The sequence below is a fragment of the Euprymna scolopes genome, chromosome 2 (genome assembly GCF_053919585.1).
Source record: "Euprymna scolopes isolate OS-2025 chromosome 2, ASM5391958v1, whole genome shotgun sequence".
NCBI lineage: Eukaryota > Metazoa > Mollusca > Cephalopoda > Sepiida > Sepiolidae > Euprymna > Euprymna scolopes.
In genome coordinates, this window is record NC_136483.1 from 35,638,887 (window position 1) to 35,662,813 (window position 23,927).

The 23,927-nt window shown below is 35.8% G+C and overlaps 1 protein-coding gene across 2 annotated transcripts in view; it reads left to right on the forward strand.

Moving 5' to 3' along the window:
* Positions 1–23,927, forward strand: part of LOC145291001 (uncharacterized) — a 209,616-nt gene that overhangs the window by 139,103 nt on the left and 46,586 nt on the right. For both annotated transcript variants that reach the window (XM_080136532.1, XM_080136533.1), the window contains exons 10-11: positions 11,360–11,855; positions 13,410–13,447. In XM_080136532.1, coding sequence (XP_079992658.1) covers positions 11,360–11,855; positions 13,410–13,447 — 534 coding nt within the window. The remainder of the gene's footprint in view (positions 1–11,359; positions 11,856–13,409; positions 13,448–23,927) is intronic.

The following is a 23,927-nucleotide window of genomic DNA, read 5'->3' on the forward strand; positions in this document are numbered from 1 at the left end:
AATGTGGAGAAAACGGAATATTCGAAATGTAACTGGCAGGGAGAGGTTAAACAAGAAACATGAAGAACTGGACCAAAAAATAAAAGCAAAAGAAGCGAGATTGAGACGATATAGATATAAATCTGAACAATGCAAACAAAACAGAACATTTAAAACTAATGAAAGCCAATTCTACTAAAATGTGAACGGAGGAAAAGCAAAAACAGAACAACCAAATCCGACAGAAACAAAACTCTACTGGAATAAAATTTGGAAAGAGCGAGGAGATTACAATAGAAATGTCGAATGGCTGAAAGACATGAAAGAAGAGTTACAACAAATAGAAGAAGGAACAGTGAATGAAATCAGCAAGGAAACCCTAAAGAAAACCATAGGAAAAATGGCAAACTGGAGACCACCAGGGCACGACAGGATACATGCATACTGGTTCAAAAAATTCACAACCTTACACAAAAGGCTAGCCCAAAACTTGAGAAGATGTATACAGGAAGCAAGAGTACCAGACTAGATGACAAAAGGTAGAACCACATTGCTACAGAAGGATATGGAGAAAGGAACCGTCCCTAGCAACTATAGGCCAATCACGTGCTTACCAACTATGTGGAAGATACTGACAGCACAACTGAGAGAACAAATCTACCATTCCCTGAATAACTGTGGACTCATCCCCGAGGAGCAGAAAGGATGCCAAAAAGGAAAAAGAGGAACACATGACCTGTTATATATAGATCAAAAGATCCTAAAGGAGGTAAAAAGGAGAAGAAAGAATTTAGCCATGGCATGGATCGACTACAAAAAAGCGTATGACAGGATCCCCCAAGCATGGATAATAGAATGCCTAAAAATGTATCAAATGCCAAGCGGGATCACCAACGTAATAGAAAATGCAATGAAAACATGAAGACTGGAATTGACAGCTGATGGACAGCACATAACATAAATTAACATACAAAGAGGCATCTTCCGAGGAGACTCACTATCACCACTACTGTTCATCATAGCCATGATGCCCTTGAACAGTATTCTGAGAAAGTGCTAAGCTGGATACAAGTTCTTCAATACAGAGGAAAAAATGGGCCACCTGATGTACATGGATGATCTGAAATTTTTTGCAAGGACCGAAAAGGAGCTAGAGACACTAATTAACACTACCAAGATCTTCAGCCAAGATATCCAAATGGAATTTGGAATGGAAAAGTGCACACAACTAGTTATAAGAAAGGGAAAACTGGAAACGGCAGAAGGCATGGAACTACCCAACCAAACAGAAATGAGTGCACTAAGGGAACAAGACAACTATAAATACTTGGGAATTCTGGAAGCGGACACCATCAGAGCAACAGAAATGAAAGAGAAAATTGGAAAGGAATACCTCAGGAGAACAAAAAAACTCCTGGAAACGAAATTATATAGCAAAAACCTAATAAAAGGTATAAATACATGGGCAGTATCACTAGTAAGATACTCTGGACCGTTTATAGGGCGGACAAAAGAAGAACTGAGACAACTCGACCAGAAAACTAGGAAAATCATGACCATGCATAATGCACTACACCCAAAGGACGATATTGACAGACTCTACGTGAAAAGGAAAGACGGTGGGAGAGGATTGATCTGTATAGAAGACTGTGTGAGGGACACGAAAAAAGAACTAGAGAAATACATAATGCAAAACACTGAAAGAATAATTATGGCAGCGAGAGACACTGAAAAAAAACAACAAAACAGAAAACAGAGACAAACGACAAAACGAGAAAAGAGAAAGGGGAAGAGAAATAACTCCACGGAAGATTCATAAGAATGACAAAAGATGAGAATAACGAAAACACCTGCACCTGTGCGTCATGAGTAAGTTGCTAGAATCTGTGTTAAATACAGAAGTAATCAAACATCTCAACAAAAATAACCTTCTTAGTGACACTCAATATGGTTTCCGTTCTGCTAGATCTACAGCAGATGTCCTTACAGTTATATCGCATAGGATTAGCAAATCTCTCGACGGTGGCAATCTTTCTAGGGCAATTGCTCTTGACATATCTAAAGCCTTTGATAGGGTATGGCATAAAGGTTTACTTCATAAGATCGCTAGCTATGGTATAGCTGGAAAAGTCTTCTCAATTATTAAATCATTTCTTTCTGATAGGTTCATAAGAGTAGTAGTTGAGGGGCAAAAATCAGAAGCTCACAGTATTAATGCCGGTGTCCCTCAGGGATCCATCCTGGGCCCAACTCTTTTCCTGATCTACATTAATGATCTTCCAAATCACATCCTTACATCATTTGTAGACATTTATGCTGATGACACTACCATTTATGGCACCACATCTAAGACAGTAAACGACCAAGTTCTCTCCAATTCTCTCTCCTCTGATCTTGAGCACGTAGTACAATGGGGAAAAGAGTGGCTGGTTACTTTTAATGCATCTAAAACCAAGCTTCTCTCTTTACATCATCAACATTCTAATCCATATTTGTCATCAATTGAAATGAATGGCTCTCGTCTTCAGGAGGCCTCAAGTTTTGACAAGCTTCTGGGCTTGACCATTACTCCTGATCTTAAATGGAACACGTATATCAAATCTGTTGCCAAGGCCGCTGGAAAAATGGTGGGATCTTTCTATCGATCCGGTAGATATCTCACTGCTGATGCTATTCTCTATCTATATAAGAGCCAGGTACGTCCAAGGATGGAATACTGTTGCCACATCTGGGCAGGAGCTGCTAGAAAGGACGTGTCCTGCCTTGATAGAGTTCAAAATAGACTTCGTAGCCTCGTAGGAGATGTCCTTTTCTCCTCCTTGCAACCTCTATCTCACAGAAGAGATGTTGCGAGTTTGTCTCTGATGTATCGTTATTTTCATGGAAAGTGTTCAACTGAGCTTCAATCTATGGTCCCCCCTCGCCAAACTTTCACAAGAAACATTCGTCTAGCTGTAAACACTATCAATAATTTCCCCCACTCTTTATCTGTGCCTAAACCTAAACGTAGATTCCATGAACAAAGCTTCTTTCTTAGAACTGCACGCCTGTGGAATTGTCTTCCGTTTTCCTGCTTTCCGGCTGACTACAATATGGTTGTCTTCAAGTCTAAAGTAAATAAGTTCTTGATGAGCCGTTCCATATAAATTATCAAATTTACCAAATTTTCATTACTAATGATTACTATATTGTCCAATTTCTACTGTACACTATTTAACCCTTATCCTTGAGTGGCCTCTGGGCCTTTATAATGTGGTGATGCCTATGTAAAAAAAAAAAAAAAAAAAAAACATGGATGCGAAAAGAATGTATAAATCGAGAAACTGAATCTCTAATAACTGCAACACAAGATAACTCGATAAGAACCAACCATATCAAAGCAAGGATCGATAAAACACAAGAAAACAGCAAATGCAGACTATGTGGACAAAGAAACGAAACGATAAACCATATAGTAAGTGAATGCAGCAAACTGGCCCAAAAGGAATACAAAAACAGGCATGACCAAGTGGGGAGGGCGGTGCACTGGGAATTGTGCAAACGACTGCATTTTGAGCGTACAGACAAATGATACAAGCATAAACCCACAACAGCACTCGAAAACGAGAACCACAAAATCCTATGGGACATGGGCATACAGACGGACAAACCATCCAAGCAAGAAGACCAGATGTCATAATAATTAACAAGAAAGAAAAATCCTGTCAAATCGTAGACTTTGCTGTCCCAGCTGACCACAGGGTGAGTATGAAAGAAAAGGAGAAACGAAGCAAATACACAGAGCTAGCCAGAGAGTTAAAAGGGATTTGGATGATGAAGAAAATCAAAATAGTACTGATAATAGTAGGAGCACTTGGAACAATTCCAAAAAACTTCGAAGAAAGAATGTCAGAAATTGGAATCAGAATAACTGCAAAAGTACAACGACTAACCATAATGAAAACGGCTGAAATATTAAGAAAAACCCTTGAATGCGGAGAATAATACAAGAAGACAATATAACGAATAAGCGTCACAGGGAATGAAGAACACCGAAGCTGCATATCTACAAGTTCTACACCCCCATCATACATTCCCCCCATTGTTTCATCACCGCTCCTCCCGATAAAAAAGTGATACCAAAGAGCTGAGAAGGGTCAAGAAGGACTGAAAGACCGAGGAGAGAGCGCTAGCCAGACCTCGGCTGGACAAGCGCAAAGAGAACTGGGACCTTGGGGAGGCTGAGTGCCACTCAAATTCCAGTATAAACCAATGCCCACTGCCAGTGAGAAATCAATGATAAGAGGCTGTTGCGATGATGCAAATTCATTTACAAATGCTATCGAAGGAGGTGGAGAGAGCTGGACGTCTGAGAAGACTTGTTGTCACTCAGCTTCCAGAGAACACCACAGGTTCCCAATCAGATCGTTTGTTGACCTGTGTGGAAGCTCCATGTGAGCCAATAATAATAATAATAATAATAATAATAATAATAATAATAATGATATCAGGATCTGTGGAAATTCCATGGGATGATAAATATATTTAATCAACGAATATGCTTTGATAAAGTTGATATTTTTCTGAATAGCACAAAAATAGTTTTTTTTTAATGGAAAACCAATGACCCACAGCAAATATGAGTTTAATAACATTTCTATAAGAATATTATCCATTGTATTTTAAGTATAGAACATACCCAGATGAGATAAATTAATAAGTACTAATAAATACTCACAAAATAATATTGTGCTACATAGTTCAATACAAATAATAAAATCACATTGTAAGAGACAATCTTTAATTTACTCTTTCAGTTCAGCACCTCTTGGTAGACAATATTCTTTTTTTCTCTGTTTCTTTCATATGTTCCCTTTTTTATGTAACATTTCACTGACTTCTTTCATCAGTGAAGAACTAATGCACATCGAAATTACTATGAGTTCCTTTCTTACACCATCACAGCAATGATCATATTATACTGATATCAAAAAACGAAGTTACATAAAGGGAGGCCATTCTCATATTCTTGTCTAGGGTTGCCAAATTTATCTTTTTAAAGCCACATTTACCGAATTTAGATTGTTTTTATTCATGAAGAACGCTCATAACTTGGCAATTTTTTTTTTCAAATTACTACATAAATACATTTAAAAGTTATTTTAACTGTTGATCCCTCCCCTGACGAACTTTGCTCCAGTTGCGCTTCAAACGAAGCAATATGTTTTTTAATTAGATATTATTTTCCTGATACAACCATGAATAAGAATATACCAGCTTTGTGGGTGTGTCCTGTATAGTATTTTACTTTTAGCTCGACGCGCACAACACACACACAAACGTTTCTTTATATAAAAGAAGACAAGAACAAAATTTTCATTATTATTTTTCTATTTTTGTTCGAAAATTAGATTTAATATTTTTATATTCAAATAGTTTTATATTACAAACAGTTTATAATCATTTGTCATATTAAATTTTCAGTATTGAGAGAGAGAGAGAGAGAGAGAGAGAGAGAGAGAGAGAGAGAGAGAGAGAGAGAGAGATTATTTTAATTGGAATTCATTATTGAGATGAGTATTATTTATTAATTTTATTTATTGCGGACTATTATCCTCATCTTTTCTTAGTTGTTTCACAACGTTTCGGCCAACTATTCCTCTGGCCTTCGTCAGGTGGTAACTGCGACGGATAGAAACGCTGAATCTCCTGACTGCATTCACTGCAATTACTGGCGCAGTTGATAGAGACATTGAATCTCAACGATTCCAGGTGAAAATTGTCTGAAGATAACGGTTTCAATCCTACCCAAAGCCGGCCAGAGGCTTACTTGGCCAAAACGTGGTAAGACGACAACGACTTCGGAAGGCTGTAATTGCAGTGAATGCTGTCAGGAGATTCAGAGTTCCTATCCATCGCGGTTACCACCTAACGATGGCCAAAGGAACAGTTGGGCGAAACGTTGTGAAACAAATAAAAAAAAGATGAGAATAATAGTCCGCAATAAATAAAATGAATAGAAAGAGAGATGTTTTAAGGCATGATGTTGTAAGGAAGTGCTTACTATTTGTGCTTAGATCATCAGTACTATGACTGCTGCTGATTTTTTTCAAGTAATTTTTATGAATGTCATTTGAAAACTTGTTTAATTTCGGTTTCTACTGACTCTACAAATAGTTTATTTCCTAATTTCATGACATTGTATACTTTCCCCCCCCCCCCCCCGCATACTACCATCGTTAATTAAATAATGTTATGGGTTATTAAAAGCTTTTTTTTTTTCAGGGGAATCTAAAGAGGCTTTTATTTTTTTCTTTTCATCGGTATTTATCATGCTGGTGTATGCTAGTAAAAACGTTAAAAAAATCTATGAACGTAATTAAAATTTCGTATCTGTAATTTGATTGGCTCCCATCCTTTCTTCTTCACTGCAATCTCTTACTCTCTCTCTCTCTCTCTCTCTCTCTCTCTCTCTCTCACACACACACGCGTGCGCACACAAACGTGATATTAGTCTCAGTCTTTTTTATAGATACTATTATGACATGTGTTCGTCAGAAGTTGACTCATTGGTTTAGTGGTCTACATCAATTTACTCTTTTCTTTTCTTGTAATACAGCTTATTATTCTATCAGCTTCTTTCCAAGATTGCAAGGTCGTGGAACTTTCTTCCTGCTCATTATTTTCCTCCTACTTACAGCCATGGTCTTTTCAAGACTAAGGTCAATAGGCATTTGTCTTTGTGATAAGCAGCTTTCATTAAAATGGCTTTACAACTTGTCTCGAGCAATTAATTAAAAATTTAAATAAATATTTACACTAATCTTTAAGCTCAACTTTTCTGAGTTATTTAGAAATTCTAGATTTCTTATAATCAATTAATTCTTTTATCTTTTTACTTCACCACTGCAATTTTTATCTTCTTTTTTCAATTTTAACTTGCCTTGAATATGTCTTACAATAGTTAGTAATTTTATCTATTTAACTTGTCTTGAATATGCCTTGCAATAGTTAGTAATTTTATCTATTTAACTTGCCTTGAATATGTCTTGCAATAGTTAGTAATTTTATCTATTTAACTTGTCTTGAATATGTCTTGCAATAGTTAGTAATTTTATCTATTTAACTTGCCTTGAATATGTCTTGCAATAGTTAGTAATTTTATCTATTTAACTTGTCTTGAATATGTCTTGCAATAGTTAGTAATTTTATCTATTTAACTTGCCTTGAATATGTCTTGCAATAGTTAGTAATTTTATCTATTTAACTTGTCTTGAATATGCCTTGCAATAGTTAGTAATTTTATCTATTTAACTTGCCTTGAATATGTCTTGCAATAGTTAGTAATTTTATCTATTTAACTTGTCTTGAATATGCCTTGCAATAGTTAGTAATTTTATCTATATAATATAGTGTAGTCGGTTGTATTCTCAAAGTTTTTTTTTATTGATGCATTTTGCCCTACAAAATTAATATTTCATTCTGAATAGTTCTTTACGAAAATGAAATTTCAACTGACTTTATCGATTACATATTCTCTCCGGCGAAATAAATTTTTCAGTGATAAACACTTCTTGAAGTTCACTGTTAATTTTTATTGGATAACCAACAGGGATAATCATCCAATAAAATCATTCCGTTTGTTAACATTGAAAATTGCAAATGAAGTCGTAGTTCACCCAGTAAATCTTTAATATCATTTCGAACATATTAAACGTTAATCATTTCCTTCAAATTACTAAAAATAAAACTCACTACAAGAATGAGAATAAAATATACAACACAAATAATCATTGAATCAAAATAATAAACCATTTTTGAAGAAGACATTGATGCAAATACCTTTTGCATTCGCATATTCATTTTAACTAGCGGGACCTTTGGAAATTCCACGGTGGCATCTTTCATATGTAATGAATTGTGGCTGGGCATTCTGTGATGTTCAGCGTGAATGGAGACCCTGCGATATTATTGTAGCCCTTTTGTTAAAACTGTAAAATTATTTATCTAAGTAGTCTACTTAATATAGTGTCAGAATATATCTGGTTATTACGATTTATCTCCAATATCCTTATAGGATTCTGTGACATATTTCCATTGTATTGACGCCTGGTGCGAACGGAAAACTGCACAATATCATTATACCATCTTTAGACAGAACAGATACTTCCCTTGGATTTTAGCCAGAAGACCAGGAAGATATATTTTAGTTTCGCGTATGACTAAAAAACATCATTTTATTTTAATTTAATTTTTTTTTTTTTTTAGATTGTTTTCGGTGATCGGAAGATTCTATTTACCTAAAAGGAGAGTAAAAGGTGATAACATACTACGAATATTAAATTAGCGTCTCTGTATATTAATTTAATGTTTGTAGTGTGTTATTACCTTCCATCCTCCTTTTCAATAAGTAGGGTGTCCTGCATACGTACGTATATTAAATGTACTGCGGTATTGATGACAAAGGTTCGACATGCATTCTATTAATGTAATTTAAATTTAAACTTTTTGTTTCAATTTTATCAATCAAAAATTTATTTTGTAATATACATTGCTAGTTCACAGGGTAAGTAAATTACTTCTTACTCAATCACTAAAATCTGAAAATATATCAGCTTACTCTACGAACAAATTTCAGGTTGCTTTAGATTCCTTCATTCGATCTCTTTGCATAAACTAACAGGAATATATCGACGGTTAAGTGATTAAAGTAGAGTAGGTTAACACTTCTTTGAACTAATTGTCTGCTTTGGTATAGATAGAGAGAAAGAGAGAAAGAGAGTGAAAGAGAGAGAGAGAGAGAGTTGGGGGGAATGGGGGTAGAGAACACATGAATATTAATTCGCATCGCTCACTCTCTCTTTGTTATTATGTAACAATTCAGAGAAAAAGTTTTTTTTTACCTGTCTTCATTTATTACATTGTTTTGAATTAAACCACTTAGATAAAGCAGCAAGCGTTTATTTTACAATCTCCTTTTCTGTCTACACTCCCTGTCGTTTTTTTTCCTATCTTTCTGGATCTATTTCCTTTAATTATTATTCTTATTATCATTGTGCCTGTATGTCTATAACCTAAACTATGTCACGGTTTTCAAAAGTATTACTTTATATTCTCGTATTTTTCTTTTTCTGAATATTGAGAATAAGCTAATACTAGCAAATATGTGTGAACTCTGCGTGTATATGTTTTTTTTCTCTGTTTGATAGTCATTTATAGGCGCCAAATCTATTGGTTAGAATTGCAATAAAGCTAACATGAAAATTCCATGAATTGTCAAATGTGTCATAAAAGACCGAAATATTTCTACTACTACTGTAATAATAGTTAGAGGCAAACGTATAGCAACATGATAGATTGGAAGATTTCCACATAAGTTTAAAATTATGTAAGAGAATGAAAAATTTAATTAGATGTGTAGAATGAGAGATACGTGTACAGGAAGTTGAATGATGGGCAGAAGTCGTAAATGACACGTAAGTAGTGAAAAACGGAAATTTTGTTTTTGGTAGATAAGCCGATTTTCTTTAGTCAGTTCTATAAGTTATCTCTTTGTTAAATCCCTTCCTGTGGGAGAGGGGGTGATGTAATGCTTATTTGTAACCTTACAATGCTGTGAAAGAATTTTAGCAGTTGCATGAGAGATCTATTTTGTTTATATGTATGTACAATATCTTGTTGCTTCGTACATGTGCACCGTGCAGTAACATCTAGACTTATATAACTGCATAGGTGTAATGGTAACACTATGCGCATGCAATAAATATGTGCATGCTGAGGAAGTTGGTGCAAAAGATGACAGTTTCTGGGTCAATTTCATCACGATAAAACGTAATATTCTGCTCTTACCTCTCGCCAGAAGTAGCTAGGTGAGAATGCCACGCTATTGACAAAATCCAACCTACCAAACAACCCTCTGTTTTGGTGTTTGTTTTGAATAAAGCTGATTCATTTTTTTTTTTACACGGTGGTCACCACTTATCAAGGCCCGGAAGCCACTCAGGGATAAGGGTTATTGCAAGTACAGTACGTTAGTGTGGAGATTTAATGAAGTGTTTACTTAAGGGGGCGGTTCATTAGGAATTTGTTAACGTTGGACTTGAAGACATCCAGGTTGTAGTCAGGTGGGAAGCAGGCAGACGGAACAGAGTTCCACAGGCGTGCAGTTCTAAGAAAGAAGCTTTGTTCATGGAATCTACGTTTTGATTTAGGCACAGATAAAGAGTGGGGAAAATTTTTCACAGTGGATTCAGCTAGACGGGTGTTTTTCGTGAAAGATTGGCGAGGGGGGACCAGAGATTGGAGTTCAAACGAGCACCTGCCATGGAAATAACGATTAATATTTTAGTGGAGATACTAATGTTTTCCTTGGGAAGCAGAAAAAGAAAGAAGGTAGCAAATAGAAAAATTTGATTTTTAGTGTTCGTCGGAAGTACGTCTGAATCTCACTTCACAGCACTGTTGTTGAGGTTTTGTTTTCTTTTATGTTATGCATAATTGCAATTACCAGATGAGAGAAAAAGATGGAAATCTCAACTCTCACATCAATACAGAAATACGACAAGCTAATTCTGTCGATGAAATAGATCCACCGCGGGGATCGAGAAGGTTGATTGAAGACGATTGATTGAGAAAGTGATTGAAAAACAAACAAACCTATGCTATACATGTCTTGACATTTGTGTATTTTTCACACTTTATTTTCTAATCATATATTATAAATGGTTCATGGTACACGATTAATTGAACACAGATTACTATTTCGCCCATTAAAAGTAAGAGTAGAATGAGAGATACGTGTACATGAAGTTGAAGAAGTCTGAAATGACATGTAAGGAGAAAGGTAGGAAAATCATCATTCTTTGATTGTGTTAAGTTAGTTTTGCAAAGGTCCAATTTTGCTTCCCCCCACCCCCGGGGAAAACAACATTAAAGATTGTATGTAACTTCACATTGCTGGGAGAGAATTGAGGAATAAAACACAAAGAAACATGAGCCATTCAGCAACATTGTTGTTCCTTCTCTTTTATGCTGAACATAATTGCTGCTATTCAGGTGAGAAAAAGATGGAAAGCTCGACTCCCACATCACCACAGAAGACCAGCTGATTCTGCCTATGAAATTGACGAATCATGGCGATTAAAGAACACTCTAGCTACGGTTCTATTACTACCACTATGACTTCTACCACCACCACCTATAATAAAGCAAGTCAGTATCTTTTTGTCTGAAAAATATTCAATTAATAGTGATACAACACCAAAAAAATACAATTGCTGAAGATATTTGTAACAATCAGTTGCATCCAATTTACAAATGACATACGTAAGATGACAGCAGTCGTACTCACGTACACAAATAGTGAAAACGTTTAAATAATATATTTTCTATTCTTTTGCAGGACGCAAGTTATAGTAAGATGTCAGCGAGGGAGAAAAAATCCCCAAAAGTTTCTAATGCTGACACCGATGAAAGTGACATTTCAGTTTGTGAGAAAAATCCTGAAGGGTACGAAAAGAATAAGGAAGATGACGACATGGTAGATGATGCACTGCCTCTTCCTTCAGCCTCTTCTTCCGCATCCACTTCGAGCGCCGAGGATTCTTGCTTCGATTATTCTTCCCGGAAAAGTCGAAGTGCAAAACAATCGAGGTGCGAGAAAGTTAAGGATAAAATGTTGTGGAACAGCCATAGAAAGAGAAGAAACAAGAAAAAGGAGCAGGATGAGGAAGAAGAAGAACAGGAAGTTGATGAAGAAGAGGAGGAGGAAGAGAGATGTTTCTCACGCTTCATTAGTGGCGGTATACTTAATCAAAAGAGGGGCAATTTTGAGCAGTTGCAACATAGAAAGAATTACGTTTCTGACCAAGACCAGAGACATCACCATAAACACAAAGGCAACTAGAAGTTTATACATGAAAAATTCGAATGCAAAACGCGATAAATGCCAGTTTCAAAATTACAAAGCTATCACTACAAATAGTGTTGCCTTATTTCAACACTCGACCACACCCCAAAATCATGTTTTGCATAATATGATATCGATATAATTTAATGTTGCTTTCAATTAGAATAAGCTTTTTATTGAAGTCTAAATTAAAGATATTCGTCCTTTTAGCGTTTAATGTTTCACTTAAAGCAAATTAGATTTATTGCGTTTTGTATTCGAACTCTTCACACGTTTTTGTTTGAGCAAATATTTGCACATAAAATGAATGCCTTAATTTTTTTTATTGTTCATGTTCTTTTTCCATTATATTTTCTTTTTATTGCCTTTTCCCCCCAGATTTATGTCGGTAATAATTACTATTACCGACATAAATTATTTAAAAAGAAATACAGTTTGTAAATTAGTCAAAAAATTATTTTGTTTACCAAATCAATAATTAACGTATTAAAATCATTAAAAAGGTGATTATAATCAAAATTGCTATTCTTTTTGACTTTCCGGTTTCTGCTCTGACGGTGACTAGTAAAATATGATCCATTCTGATTATTTTCCTCTCAAATGAATGTGAAAACTCCTTGTAACAATCACAAATAAAATAACAGATTTATTTTCTTAAGCAAATCAATTTGGCCAAGTGAATCATTCACACACTGACCGACTGACCGATGAGGTTCATTGATTCCATCTGTTCCTTAAGGAACTAATTTTAGCCTCTTTGGGAATTACGGTCAGGCAGCAGAGAAAACCTAACAAGCATCTCTTTCTCTCCTGTCTCCGTCCACTGGATACAGCATAGACGATTTTCACTTGCCAACCTAAGACACACCAAAAAACTTTCTACTCCTCTTTTTTCTCACCCGGACACAGTCCAACTTTCGACTGCTGAAATAAACCTTTTGTTATTTTGCTTTAAAAGAGGTTTTGTTGTTTATTCTGTTGTACGTGTTCAACTCTGAATTAATTATTTTATAAGGGTGCAAATACGCATTTCCTAAAATGGTGACCCTGACGTGAGGCAAACATGTAACCTCTTGATTTGAAGTCAGAAGGTGGCGTGTTTGCATCACATTGGGGTCACTATTTAAGGGAATGCATGTTTACACCCCTATAAAGTAATTAATTAAAGGCTAACTACTAGCCAGTTGGTTAGTGTGTGGATTAATCACTTGGCGGGGGGGGGAATAAAGGGGCATTGATTTGCGAGAGAAAATAAATCTTCTATTTTATTTGTGATCGCTATATATTCCTTATGGATTAAGTAAAGGGATCCGTTCAAAATTTCGCGCAGATTCCCAAATTCTACAAAAAGATTCTCAAGTTTGACACGATACACCTGAAAGAGGTCGAAGCTTACATCAGCCGAAATGTTGCGAAATTAGCATTCCAGATGAGCACAGTAGTCTGAATAATCCAAATAATAGGAATTATCAAAAGATTCAGAGCCATAAGTAATTACCCCAGAAATATCATTAAATAATAATTGTGTTATTTTAACTTTCAGGTGAGAACTATGATGAATATGCTGATGCACGTTTCCAAGTAAGTATTTTTCTGTAAGTTACTTAACCATCGTTAGTGTTAACTGCAAAAGAAATAACAAGTGTAAGATTTTTCTTGAAATGAAAGTGTTTTGCTAACAGAAAATATCTGAATCGATTCACCTGCTAAAAACTTTGAATCTATCGGTGGACTTAACATTTGACTAATAAATAAGCTGTTAATATTTGATGCCACTAATTCTTTATTGCCTTCATCACTTGGGCAACTTGGTTGTCATTCTGAGCAACCTCTGATTCCTAGCAGCATTTAGACAATCTTAACCAGTCAATCAGTTGTAAAGGTGACAGTTATGCCTCTCGGACTAACCGGAAGCAGGCAGGAGTTATCTCCCCCTAGGTATATAAACTACAAGCACGTGTATTGGTGACTTTCTTTCAATGCTAAACACTCCTCCAACTCTAAACCAGTATCTGAAATGTTTCTTGCATTATTATCCATAATATAAATCTCACCTGACTGTCTAAATGTATGTATGTATGTATGTATGTATGTATATATGTATGTATGTATGTATGTAAGGGCGAATGAACTCTTTTTTTGTGTCAACGACCAACTAGCACCGTGTGTGTTTATGTGTGTGTGTGTTGGGGTGGAGAGGGCTCCCGTAAGCCGTGTTTAAGGCAACCTTTCTAGGAGAAGCAAATCTCTGATATAAAAAACCATAAGGCGGCAGACCAGTATCCGCATTAAGCTGGTCTGCAGTTTAACTTGTTGCTGGTTATCTTGCTCTTGCTTGTTGCTGGATCTCAACATTTTGAACCTGAGAGAGACTTAGCTGTCGTACAAAGCTAAGACTCTGTAACATCATCTGTGTATGGATACTCCCTCAGGCATTTGTTTATAAAAATGATCCTGTGGTGATGAAAAGTTGTGATGCGTGGAGGCTTGAAATGCTGGAAGCATGTAATAATTGATCTCAATGACCATCTTCAGTGTCATGCCTGCTTGAGCGTGTGAATTAACCGGTAGGACTAAACAAAAAAAAATTTTTTAATAAAAAAGTAGTGGCACTCGTCTGACAAGACGTTGCAATCATCATTATGTATGTATGTATGTATGTATGTATGTATGTATGTATGTATGCCTAAAGTGTTAAAGAAGAGCTAATTTTGAAAATTAGAAAAACTTAACTGAAAACAGATTACTTTTTTGCTATAATTTGAAATAACCATTTTTTTTTTAACATAACGGATTTGAATAATATAAAATGATACCTGATGTGGTAATTGGTGTGTTGACACACTATATATTGCTTGACAATGTGTGTAATTTGAAAATCATATGGATTAATATATGACATAGTCGAATCCAGTCACTCTACAAGCTTGAACTGGATCATAAAGGGTTATAACTTTTTACATTTTTACAGTCCTTTTCAGTCAATCAATGCTATTTATATCTACGCTCAAAAATTGAAAATTATAATATATATATAAAAATATATACATATATCATGTATATATATATATATATATATATATATATATATATATATAGTATTCCGAATTTTACTGGGTTTGTATAATTGAAAATTCAGTAATAGTTCATATACAAATAAGCTTTAAGCCAAAAAGAGATGACTTAAACTGCAAGCTACAAAATTATCATATTTCATAATTGAGCTGTCATATATTGTTTAAAAAAAAAAACATCAAAGAATGGATTGATAGCAACCAATAAATATATTATGTGTTGCTATCAATCCATTCATTGATGTCTTGGATTTTGTTAAAATAATATATATATACATATATATATATATATATATATATATATATATATATATATATATATATATATATATATTTAAAGTGATGGTTGTGTAGTTCCAACGAGAGAAAAAATGTATATTTAAAAGAGTGTAGCCATCAACAATTGTGGTTTTTTTTAAAAGGTTTTCATCATATTTTTATTTTAAAATATTTTTATAACGCGTTTCGAGCTTAGGGTGTGCTCTCTTCAGATATTTTCGTAAAAGGTTTTTCTTTAAAATGGGAGTTTGTGGATATGCCTCCGCTGATATTAAATATGTTTTTCATAGTGGTGACTGGTGCGATGCGTGTGTTCAGTGTTTAGACATTCCGTCTCCAGCTGTAAGTGTTTCACTGTGACCGGTCAAAGTTAGTTTCAAAGAGTGTTTTTTAGTCCATATGGTGAAGGTTTTTATGGCTTCTTTAGGGTTCTTTTTTTAAAAGACTTTCTTTCCCCATGTATAGCATACACTCACACACAATCCCATACGCATACATATATATTCATGTACATGTACACATGCACACGCACACAGGCACACACACATACACACACGTACATACATAGAAATATGTGTAGGAGCATACATATATACACATATACATACCCACCTACACACTCACACACGTACCCGCATACATTCACCGCTAACAATTATTTTTATTTTTTTATTTTATATATATATATATATATATATACTTTTTTTTTTTTTTTTTTTTTTTTTTTCCCTACCAAAACACGCATGTATATATGCGCTTAATCATTCAGACATACGTACACGTACCCACATACACACACACACAAGTAAGATGGAGAATAATAGGTAGAAGATATATATACACACATACACGCACATACACACATATATGTACACACATATATGTATATGTGCACATACACTCACAAACATCCACATACCATGCAGGCACACACACACACACATGCACACACACAGACATATGCAGGGGCTCACACATACGCGTATATCCATATTCACACGAACACATTTACCCACTCATACATGTGCATACATATGTATATATACATACATACACACACATACATACGGATGTGTATACACTCATCCACCCATATATATATGGGCACATGCACTCACAATCCCCCACACACACACATATTCATACATCCCACCTTATGCATATATTGGTTGAAGTTTCCTTTCCAATCCATGTACATATGCATACATGGATTCAGTCACCCAAACATAAGTTCACGTATACATACAAACAAGATGTAGCATAGATAACAGATGATATATAATTATACACACACGCATACACAATCATATGTGTACACCCACGCACATACACGTATACACACGCACACACGCGCGCACGCACACATACATACGTTTAATTTCTAGTTGTTTGTTTGGTTAAGAGAAATGGTACTGTACTGGGTATGGGCGCGCGCACCCGCGAAAGTTTGCGTGTGCCTTATTGTGCTTTTTTGTTGTTTCGTGTGTGAGGGTGTACACCCACCCAAGCATGCATGCGTGTAAGTGTATTTTGTGTTTTGCCTATTTATGTGTATAATTATGGAGAGACGTTTAAGGCGGGGTTAAACTTTGTTATGAAATTTTTTTCTTGAGTTAGCAAGTAGAAGTAGTTGTCAGTTTGGAAGATGGGCATTATCTCGAATCTGCCTCCACTGCATGCGTGTACATGTTGTGATACATGTAGGTGTCTATTTTCCGCGATTTTGATGTTGGATCGGTGTAGGGCTACTCTATTACTAAGGTTTTTTGTAGCGCCTATGTAGGATTTATCGCATGCTGGACATTTTATTACATAGATCACGTTTTTTGAGGTGCAATCTAGGTTTTTTTTAATTTTGAATGTTTGTATGGGGTTCGCAAATGTGTATGTGTTTCCCTCTAATATTATGTTGCAGACTCCACATCGTTGTTTGTTGCATTTTGTGACTCCTTTTGTTGCGTCTTGATTGAGTTTGGATGAGGAAAGAATACGTTTTAGGTTTTTGGGTTGGCGTTTGCTTTTTATTATTTTTGTTGTTTTAAGGAAATTGTTTAGTTTGCTGTTTTGGTTAAGTAGGACGAGGTTTTTCGTTATCTCTGTGAAAAGTTCAGGGTTGTTTGTGTTGTGTGTGGAGACGTATGTTAGGATTTGTTCTTTGTTTCGTTCTTTAGGGGTTCTCAAATCTTCTACTGGTATATTTGTCGCAAGTTGGATCCCTTTGTCTATAAGTTGTGATGGGTATTTTCTTTTTCTTAAATTTATTCGTAGTTCCTTGAGTCGGATTTTTCGAAGGTTATTGTCCGTGATTATGGTGCAGATTCTACGTGCTAGGGTGTAGGGAATTGATTTTATGCAGCTTTTAGGGTGGTGACTTTTAAAGTGTAGGTATTGTTGGGTGTCTGTAGGTTTGCGGTAAATGTCTGTAATAATGTTATTGTCTTTAATCTTTATCAGTATGTCTAGGAAAGGTAATTCTGTAGAGCTTTGTTCTATGGTGAATTTAATTTTTGGGTGTAGGTTCTGGAGTATGGTGTGTAAGTCTGTGATGTCCCCCCATGTCGGTTTCCATAGGATGAAGCAGTCATCTAAGTACCTTTTCCATGATTCTATAAACAGTATTTTAGTGCTGTGGCCAAATTTTTGTTCTATTTTTTTATATAAGGTTTCTTCTAGGTAGGCTAATGTAAGGGTTGCGTAAGTCGGTGCCATTTTCGTTCCCATTGCTGTACCTAGTGTTTGGATGTAGTTGGTATTGTTGAATTCGAAGGAATTATTATTTAGAATTATGTCTATACTATCGATAATGAATTGCTTTGTGAATCTGGGATGTAGTGTTTGTGCGTGTCTGTTGATCCAAAATAGTATTGCTTCTTTTCCTAATTCATGGGGTATATTACTATATAAACTACTAACGTCAAATGTAACTAATAGTGTCCCGTTTTCTACTGTATGTGGTAAGGTAGTGAGAAAATGGATGTCGTCCCTTATGTAGCTCTTAACTTGATCTGTGAAAGGTTGTAATAAGATGTCTATTAAGTTGCTAAGTCTGCTTGTCGGACAGGCTGGTCCTGCTACAATGGGTCTAAATGTAAGGTCGCTAGGGTTTGGAGCGCTAATATATTCTGAGTTTTGTGTATCGATGGCAAGTTTTATTGTGCCAGATTTGTGTATTTTAGGCAGTCCGTAGAAGTTGTTGGTCTTTGTAATGAAATTTGTGAGGAAGTCCTTTTCTTTCTTTTTTAATATTTTGTTGTGTGTTGTACAAAGTTTTGTGATTTTTGAGATGGTGGTGTTATCTATGTTGGTACTAATGGGTTTATAGTAGTGTTTGTCATCCAGTAATTCTGTAATTTTTGTTTCATAATACGTTCTGTCCATGATTACTACGGCACTGCCTTTGTCTGCTTCTTTTATTATTATGTCATTATTATTACGGATCTTTTCGAGTGCTTGTTTTTGCTTATGTGTGAGGTTGTTTGTGGTTTTGTGTTTTTTTTGGAGGTTAAGGTTCCAGAGATTTTCGAAGTAGCTGTTTAGTTCTTTTGTGTTGTTCTGTTTATTAGGGAAATATGTTGATTTGTTTTTTACTAAAGAATCATCTTTGTCCCCTTTGTTATCTAGTGTTTCTATTAGTCTAAATTTCCGTTCGAATTCTTTAAGGTCCTTTTTTAGTTCTGCTATATTGCTTTTAGGGGTGGGGCAGAATTTGAGGCCCAGCTTCAGTATTTCCATTTCGTTCTTTGATAAGGAGTATGTGGATAAATTGATGATTTTGGGTCTAATTTTTTCTAACCTGGAATTGTTGTTCCCTGGGGGCTTCCTAAAAAATGCTGGGAGTTGTTTGTTTCCTTGTTTCGAGGAGTGGTGTGTTTTAGGGTGGTGTGATGTCTCCTTGTAAAATGAGTGTCGTGTACAGTATTGTGAGGGTTCAGTGATAAATGGTTGAATGGGTTGTCGTTATATGTTTTTTGTGTTGGATAGTTGTGTTTCAGTTGGAATTGGTGTTGCTGTTGAGGATACATGCATTGTTGTATAGGGTTGTGTTGTCGGGGTTTGTTGTAGGGGAGGTCTGTTTGTTGGGATTGGTGTTGCATGGGATATTCTGATTGTTCCCGTTGATGGGGGAGGTGCCTTAGGGGTTTGTTTCTTGGTGTGGGATATGAGGGGTGAGAGTTGTAGGTAGTGTTTTGAATTATGTGATGTCTCAGGTAGTTGTGTTGCATTGTGGGGGTGTTTTGGTAGGGGTTGTTTAGTAAAGGTATTTTTTCGTTGTTTGTGTTAGCGATGTAGTGTCTGTGGGAATGGACTTTTGATTGTGTTCGCTGAATTGGGTGGTAATAGTTAGGTTTGTATTGCTTAGGATTGTATATAAGTGGGTATTTTTGTGGAGATGTATTGTGTGGTATGTTGTCCGGTGTGTTGTGTTTGTTAATGGTGCGGGTTCTTGTGTAATTTTGAGGTGTTATTAGTGTGCGTTTTGGCTGGGCCAGTTGTTGGGAATTTGTGTAAGATGTGAATATATTGTGGTTGCTTCTTTGTGTGTAGTTGTATCTGTTGTGTGGATGTGTTTGTGTATGGTGTATGTTTCGTTTCTTACCTTTGTTATGTGATCTCTGTGTTTGCGGATATCGTGTAAGAGTGTTCTGTTCCTGGTTGTCCTTGTATGTGTTTGTCGATTGTTTGTTTTTTTCTTTTTCCGGCAGGTTTTTTAGCCAGGTTATTTTCCGTCCAATGATTTCCCTGGATTTTTCCTCCTCTTTTTTGCATTCAGAATCCCAGAGTTCCAAGAGGGGTTGGTGTGTTTCCTTGGGGCAGAGTTCCTTGATTTTTTTAAATATTTTATTGTCAATTTCTGTGTACTTCTCCGTAGAGTGTACTTTTTTGTCTTCCCGTATGTCGATTTCGGCCTGAAGTTTTGAAATACTTAGGGCTTTTTTAATTTTCACTTGTTCCTCTGTATCTTGTGGTGTAATTTTTTCCCGGAATTTATATGGAATGAATTGGTCCTCGAAACAAGGAAACAAACAACTCCCAGCATTTTTTAGGAAGCCCCCAGGGAACAACAATTCCAGGTTAGAAAAAATTAGACCCAAAATCATCAATTTATCCACATACTCCTTATCAAAGAACGAAATGGAAATACTGAAGCTGGGCCTCAAATTCTGCCCCACCCCTAAAAGCAATATAGCAGAACTAAAAAAGGACCTTAAAGAATTCGAACGGAAATTTAGACTAATAGAAACACTAGATAACAAAGGGGACAAAGATGATTCTTTAGTAAAAAACAAATCAACATATTTCCCTAATAAACAGAACAACACAAAAGAACTAAACAGCTACTTCGAAAATCTCTGGAACCTTAACCTCCAAAAAAAACACAAAACCACAAACAACCTCACACATAAGCAAAAACAAGCACTCGAAAAGATCCGTAATAATAATGACATAATAATAAAAGAAGCAGACAAAGGCAGTGCCGTAGTAATCATGGACAGAACGTATTATGAAACAAAAATTACAGAATTACTGGATGACAAACACTACTATAAACCCATTAGTACCAACATAGATAACACCACCATCTCAAAAATCACAAAACTTTGTACAACACACAACAAAATATTAAAAAAGAAAGAAAAGGACTTCCTCACAAATTTCATTACAAAGACCAACAACTTCTACGGACTGCCTAAAATACACAAATCTGGCACAATAAAACTTGCCATCGATACACAAAACTCAGAATATATTAGCGCTCCAAACCCTAGCGACCTTACATTTAGACCCATTGTAGCAGGACCAGCCTGTCCGACAAGCAGACTTAGCAACTTAATAGACATCTTATTACAACCTTTCACAGATCAAGTTAAGAGCTACATAAGGGACGACATCCATTTTCTCACTACCTTACCACATACAGTAGAAAACGGGACACTATTAGTTACATTTGACGTTAGTAGTTTATATAGTAATATACCCCATGAATTAGGAAAAGAAGCAATACTATTTTGGATCAACAGACACGCACAAACACTACATCCCAGATTCACAAAGCAATTCATTATCGATAGTATAGACATAATTCTAAATAATAATTCCTTCGAATTCAACAATACCAACTACATCCAAACACTAGGTACAGCAATGGGAACGAAAATGGCACCGACTTACGCAACCCTTACATTAGCCTACCTAGAAGAAACCTTATATAAAAAAATAGAACAAAAATTTGGCCACAGCACTAAAATACTGTTTATAGAATCATGGAAAAGGTACTTAGATGACTGCTTCATCCTATGGAAACCGACATGGGGGGACATCACAGACTTACACACCATACTCCAGAACCTACACCCAAAAATTAAATTCACCATAGAACAAAGCTCTACAGAATTACCTTTCCTAGACATACTGATAAAGATTAAAGACAATAACATTATTACAGACATTTACCGCAAACCTACAGACACCCAACAATACCTACACTTTAAAAGTCACCACCCTAAAAGCTGCATAAAATCAATTCCCTACACCCTAGCACGTAGAATCTGCACCATAATCACGGACAATAACCTTCGAAAAATCCGACTCAAGGAACTACGAATAAATTTAAGAAAAAGAAAATACCCATCACAACTTATAGACAAAGGGATCCAACTTGCGACAAATATACCAGTAGAAGATTTGAGAACCCCTAAAGAACGAAACAAAGAACAAATCCTAACATACGTCTCCACACACAACACAAACAACCCTGAACTTTTCACAGAGATAACGAAAAACCTCGTCCTACTTAACCAAAACAGCAAACTAAACAATTTCCTTAAAACAACAAAAATAATAAAAAGCAAACGCCAACCCAAAAACCTAAAACGCATTCTTACCTCATCCAAACTCAATCAAGACGCAACAAAAGGAGTCACAAAATGCAACAAACAACGATGTGGAGTCTGCAACATAATATTAGAGGGAAACACATACACATTTGCGAACCCCATACAAACATTCAAAATTAAAAAAAAACCTAGATTGCACCTCAAAAAACGTGATCTATGTAATAAAATGTCCAGCATGCGATAAATCCTACATAGGCGCTACAAAAAACCTTAGTAATAGAGTAGCCCTACACCGATCCAACATCAAAATCGCGGAAAATAGACACCTACATGTATCACAACATGTACACGCATGCAGTGGAGGCAGATTCGAGATAATGCCCATCTTCCAAACTGACAACTACTTCTACTTGCTAACTCAAGAAAAAAATTTCATAACAAAGTTTAACCCCGCCTTAAACGTCTCTCCATAATTATACACATAAATAGGCAAAACACAAAATACACTTACACGCATGCATGCTTGGGTGGGTGTACACCCTCACACACGAAACAACAAAAAAGCACAATAAGGCACACGCAAACTTTCGCGGGTGCGCGCGCCCATACCCAGTACAGTACCATTTCTCTTAACCAAACAAACAACTAGAAATTAAACGTATGTATGTGTGCGTGCGCGCGTGTGTGCGTGTGTATACGTGTATGTGCGTGGGTGTACACATATGATTGTGTATGCGTGTGTGTATAATTATATATCATCTGTTATCTATGCTACATCTTGTTTGTATGTATACGTGAACTTATGTTTGGGTGACTGAATCCATGTATGCATATGTACATGGATTGGAAAGGAAACTTCAACCAATATATGCATAAGGTGGGATGTATGAATATGTGTGTGTGTGTGGGATTGTGAGTGCATGTGCCCATATATATATGGGTGGATGAGTGTATACACATCCGTATGTATGTGTGTGTATGTATGTATATATACATATGTATGCACATGTATGAGTGGGTAAATGTGTTCGTGTGAATATGGATATACGCGTATGTGTGAGCCCCTGCATATGTCTGTGTGTGTGCATGTGTGTGTGTGTGTGCCTGCATGGTATGTGGATGTTTGTGAGTGTATGTGCACATATACATATATGTGTGTACATATATGTGTGTATGTGCGTGTATGTGTGTATATATATCTTCTACCTATTATTCTCCATCTTACTTGTGTGTGTGTGTATGTGGGTACGTGTACGTATGTCTGAATGATTAAGCGCATATATACATGCGTGTTTTGGTAGGGAAAAAAAAAAAAAAAAAAAAAAAAAAAAAAAAGTATATATATATATATATATATATAAAATAAAAAAATAAAAATAATTGTTAGCGGTGAATGTATGCGGGTACGTGTGTGAGTGTGTAGGTGGGTATGTATATGTGTATATATGTATGCTCCTACACATATTTCTATGTATGTACGTGTGTGTATGTGTGTGTGCCTGTGTGCGTGTGCATGTGTACATGTACATGAATATATATGTATGCGTATGGGATTGTGTGTGAGTGTATGCTATACATGGGGAAAGAAAGTCTTTTAAAAAAAGAACCCTAAAAAAGCCATAAAAACCTTCACCATATGGACTAAAAAACACTCTTTGAAACTAACTTTGACCGGTCACAGTGAAACACTTACAGCTGGAGACGGAATGTCTAAACACTGAACACACGCATCGCACCAGTCACCACTATGAAAAACATATTTAATATCAGCGGAGGCATATCCACAAACTCCCATTTTAAAGAAAAACCTTTTACGAAAATATCTGAAGAGAGCACACCCTAAGCTCGAAACGCGTTATAAAAATATTTTAA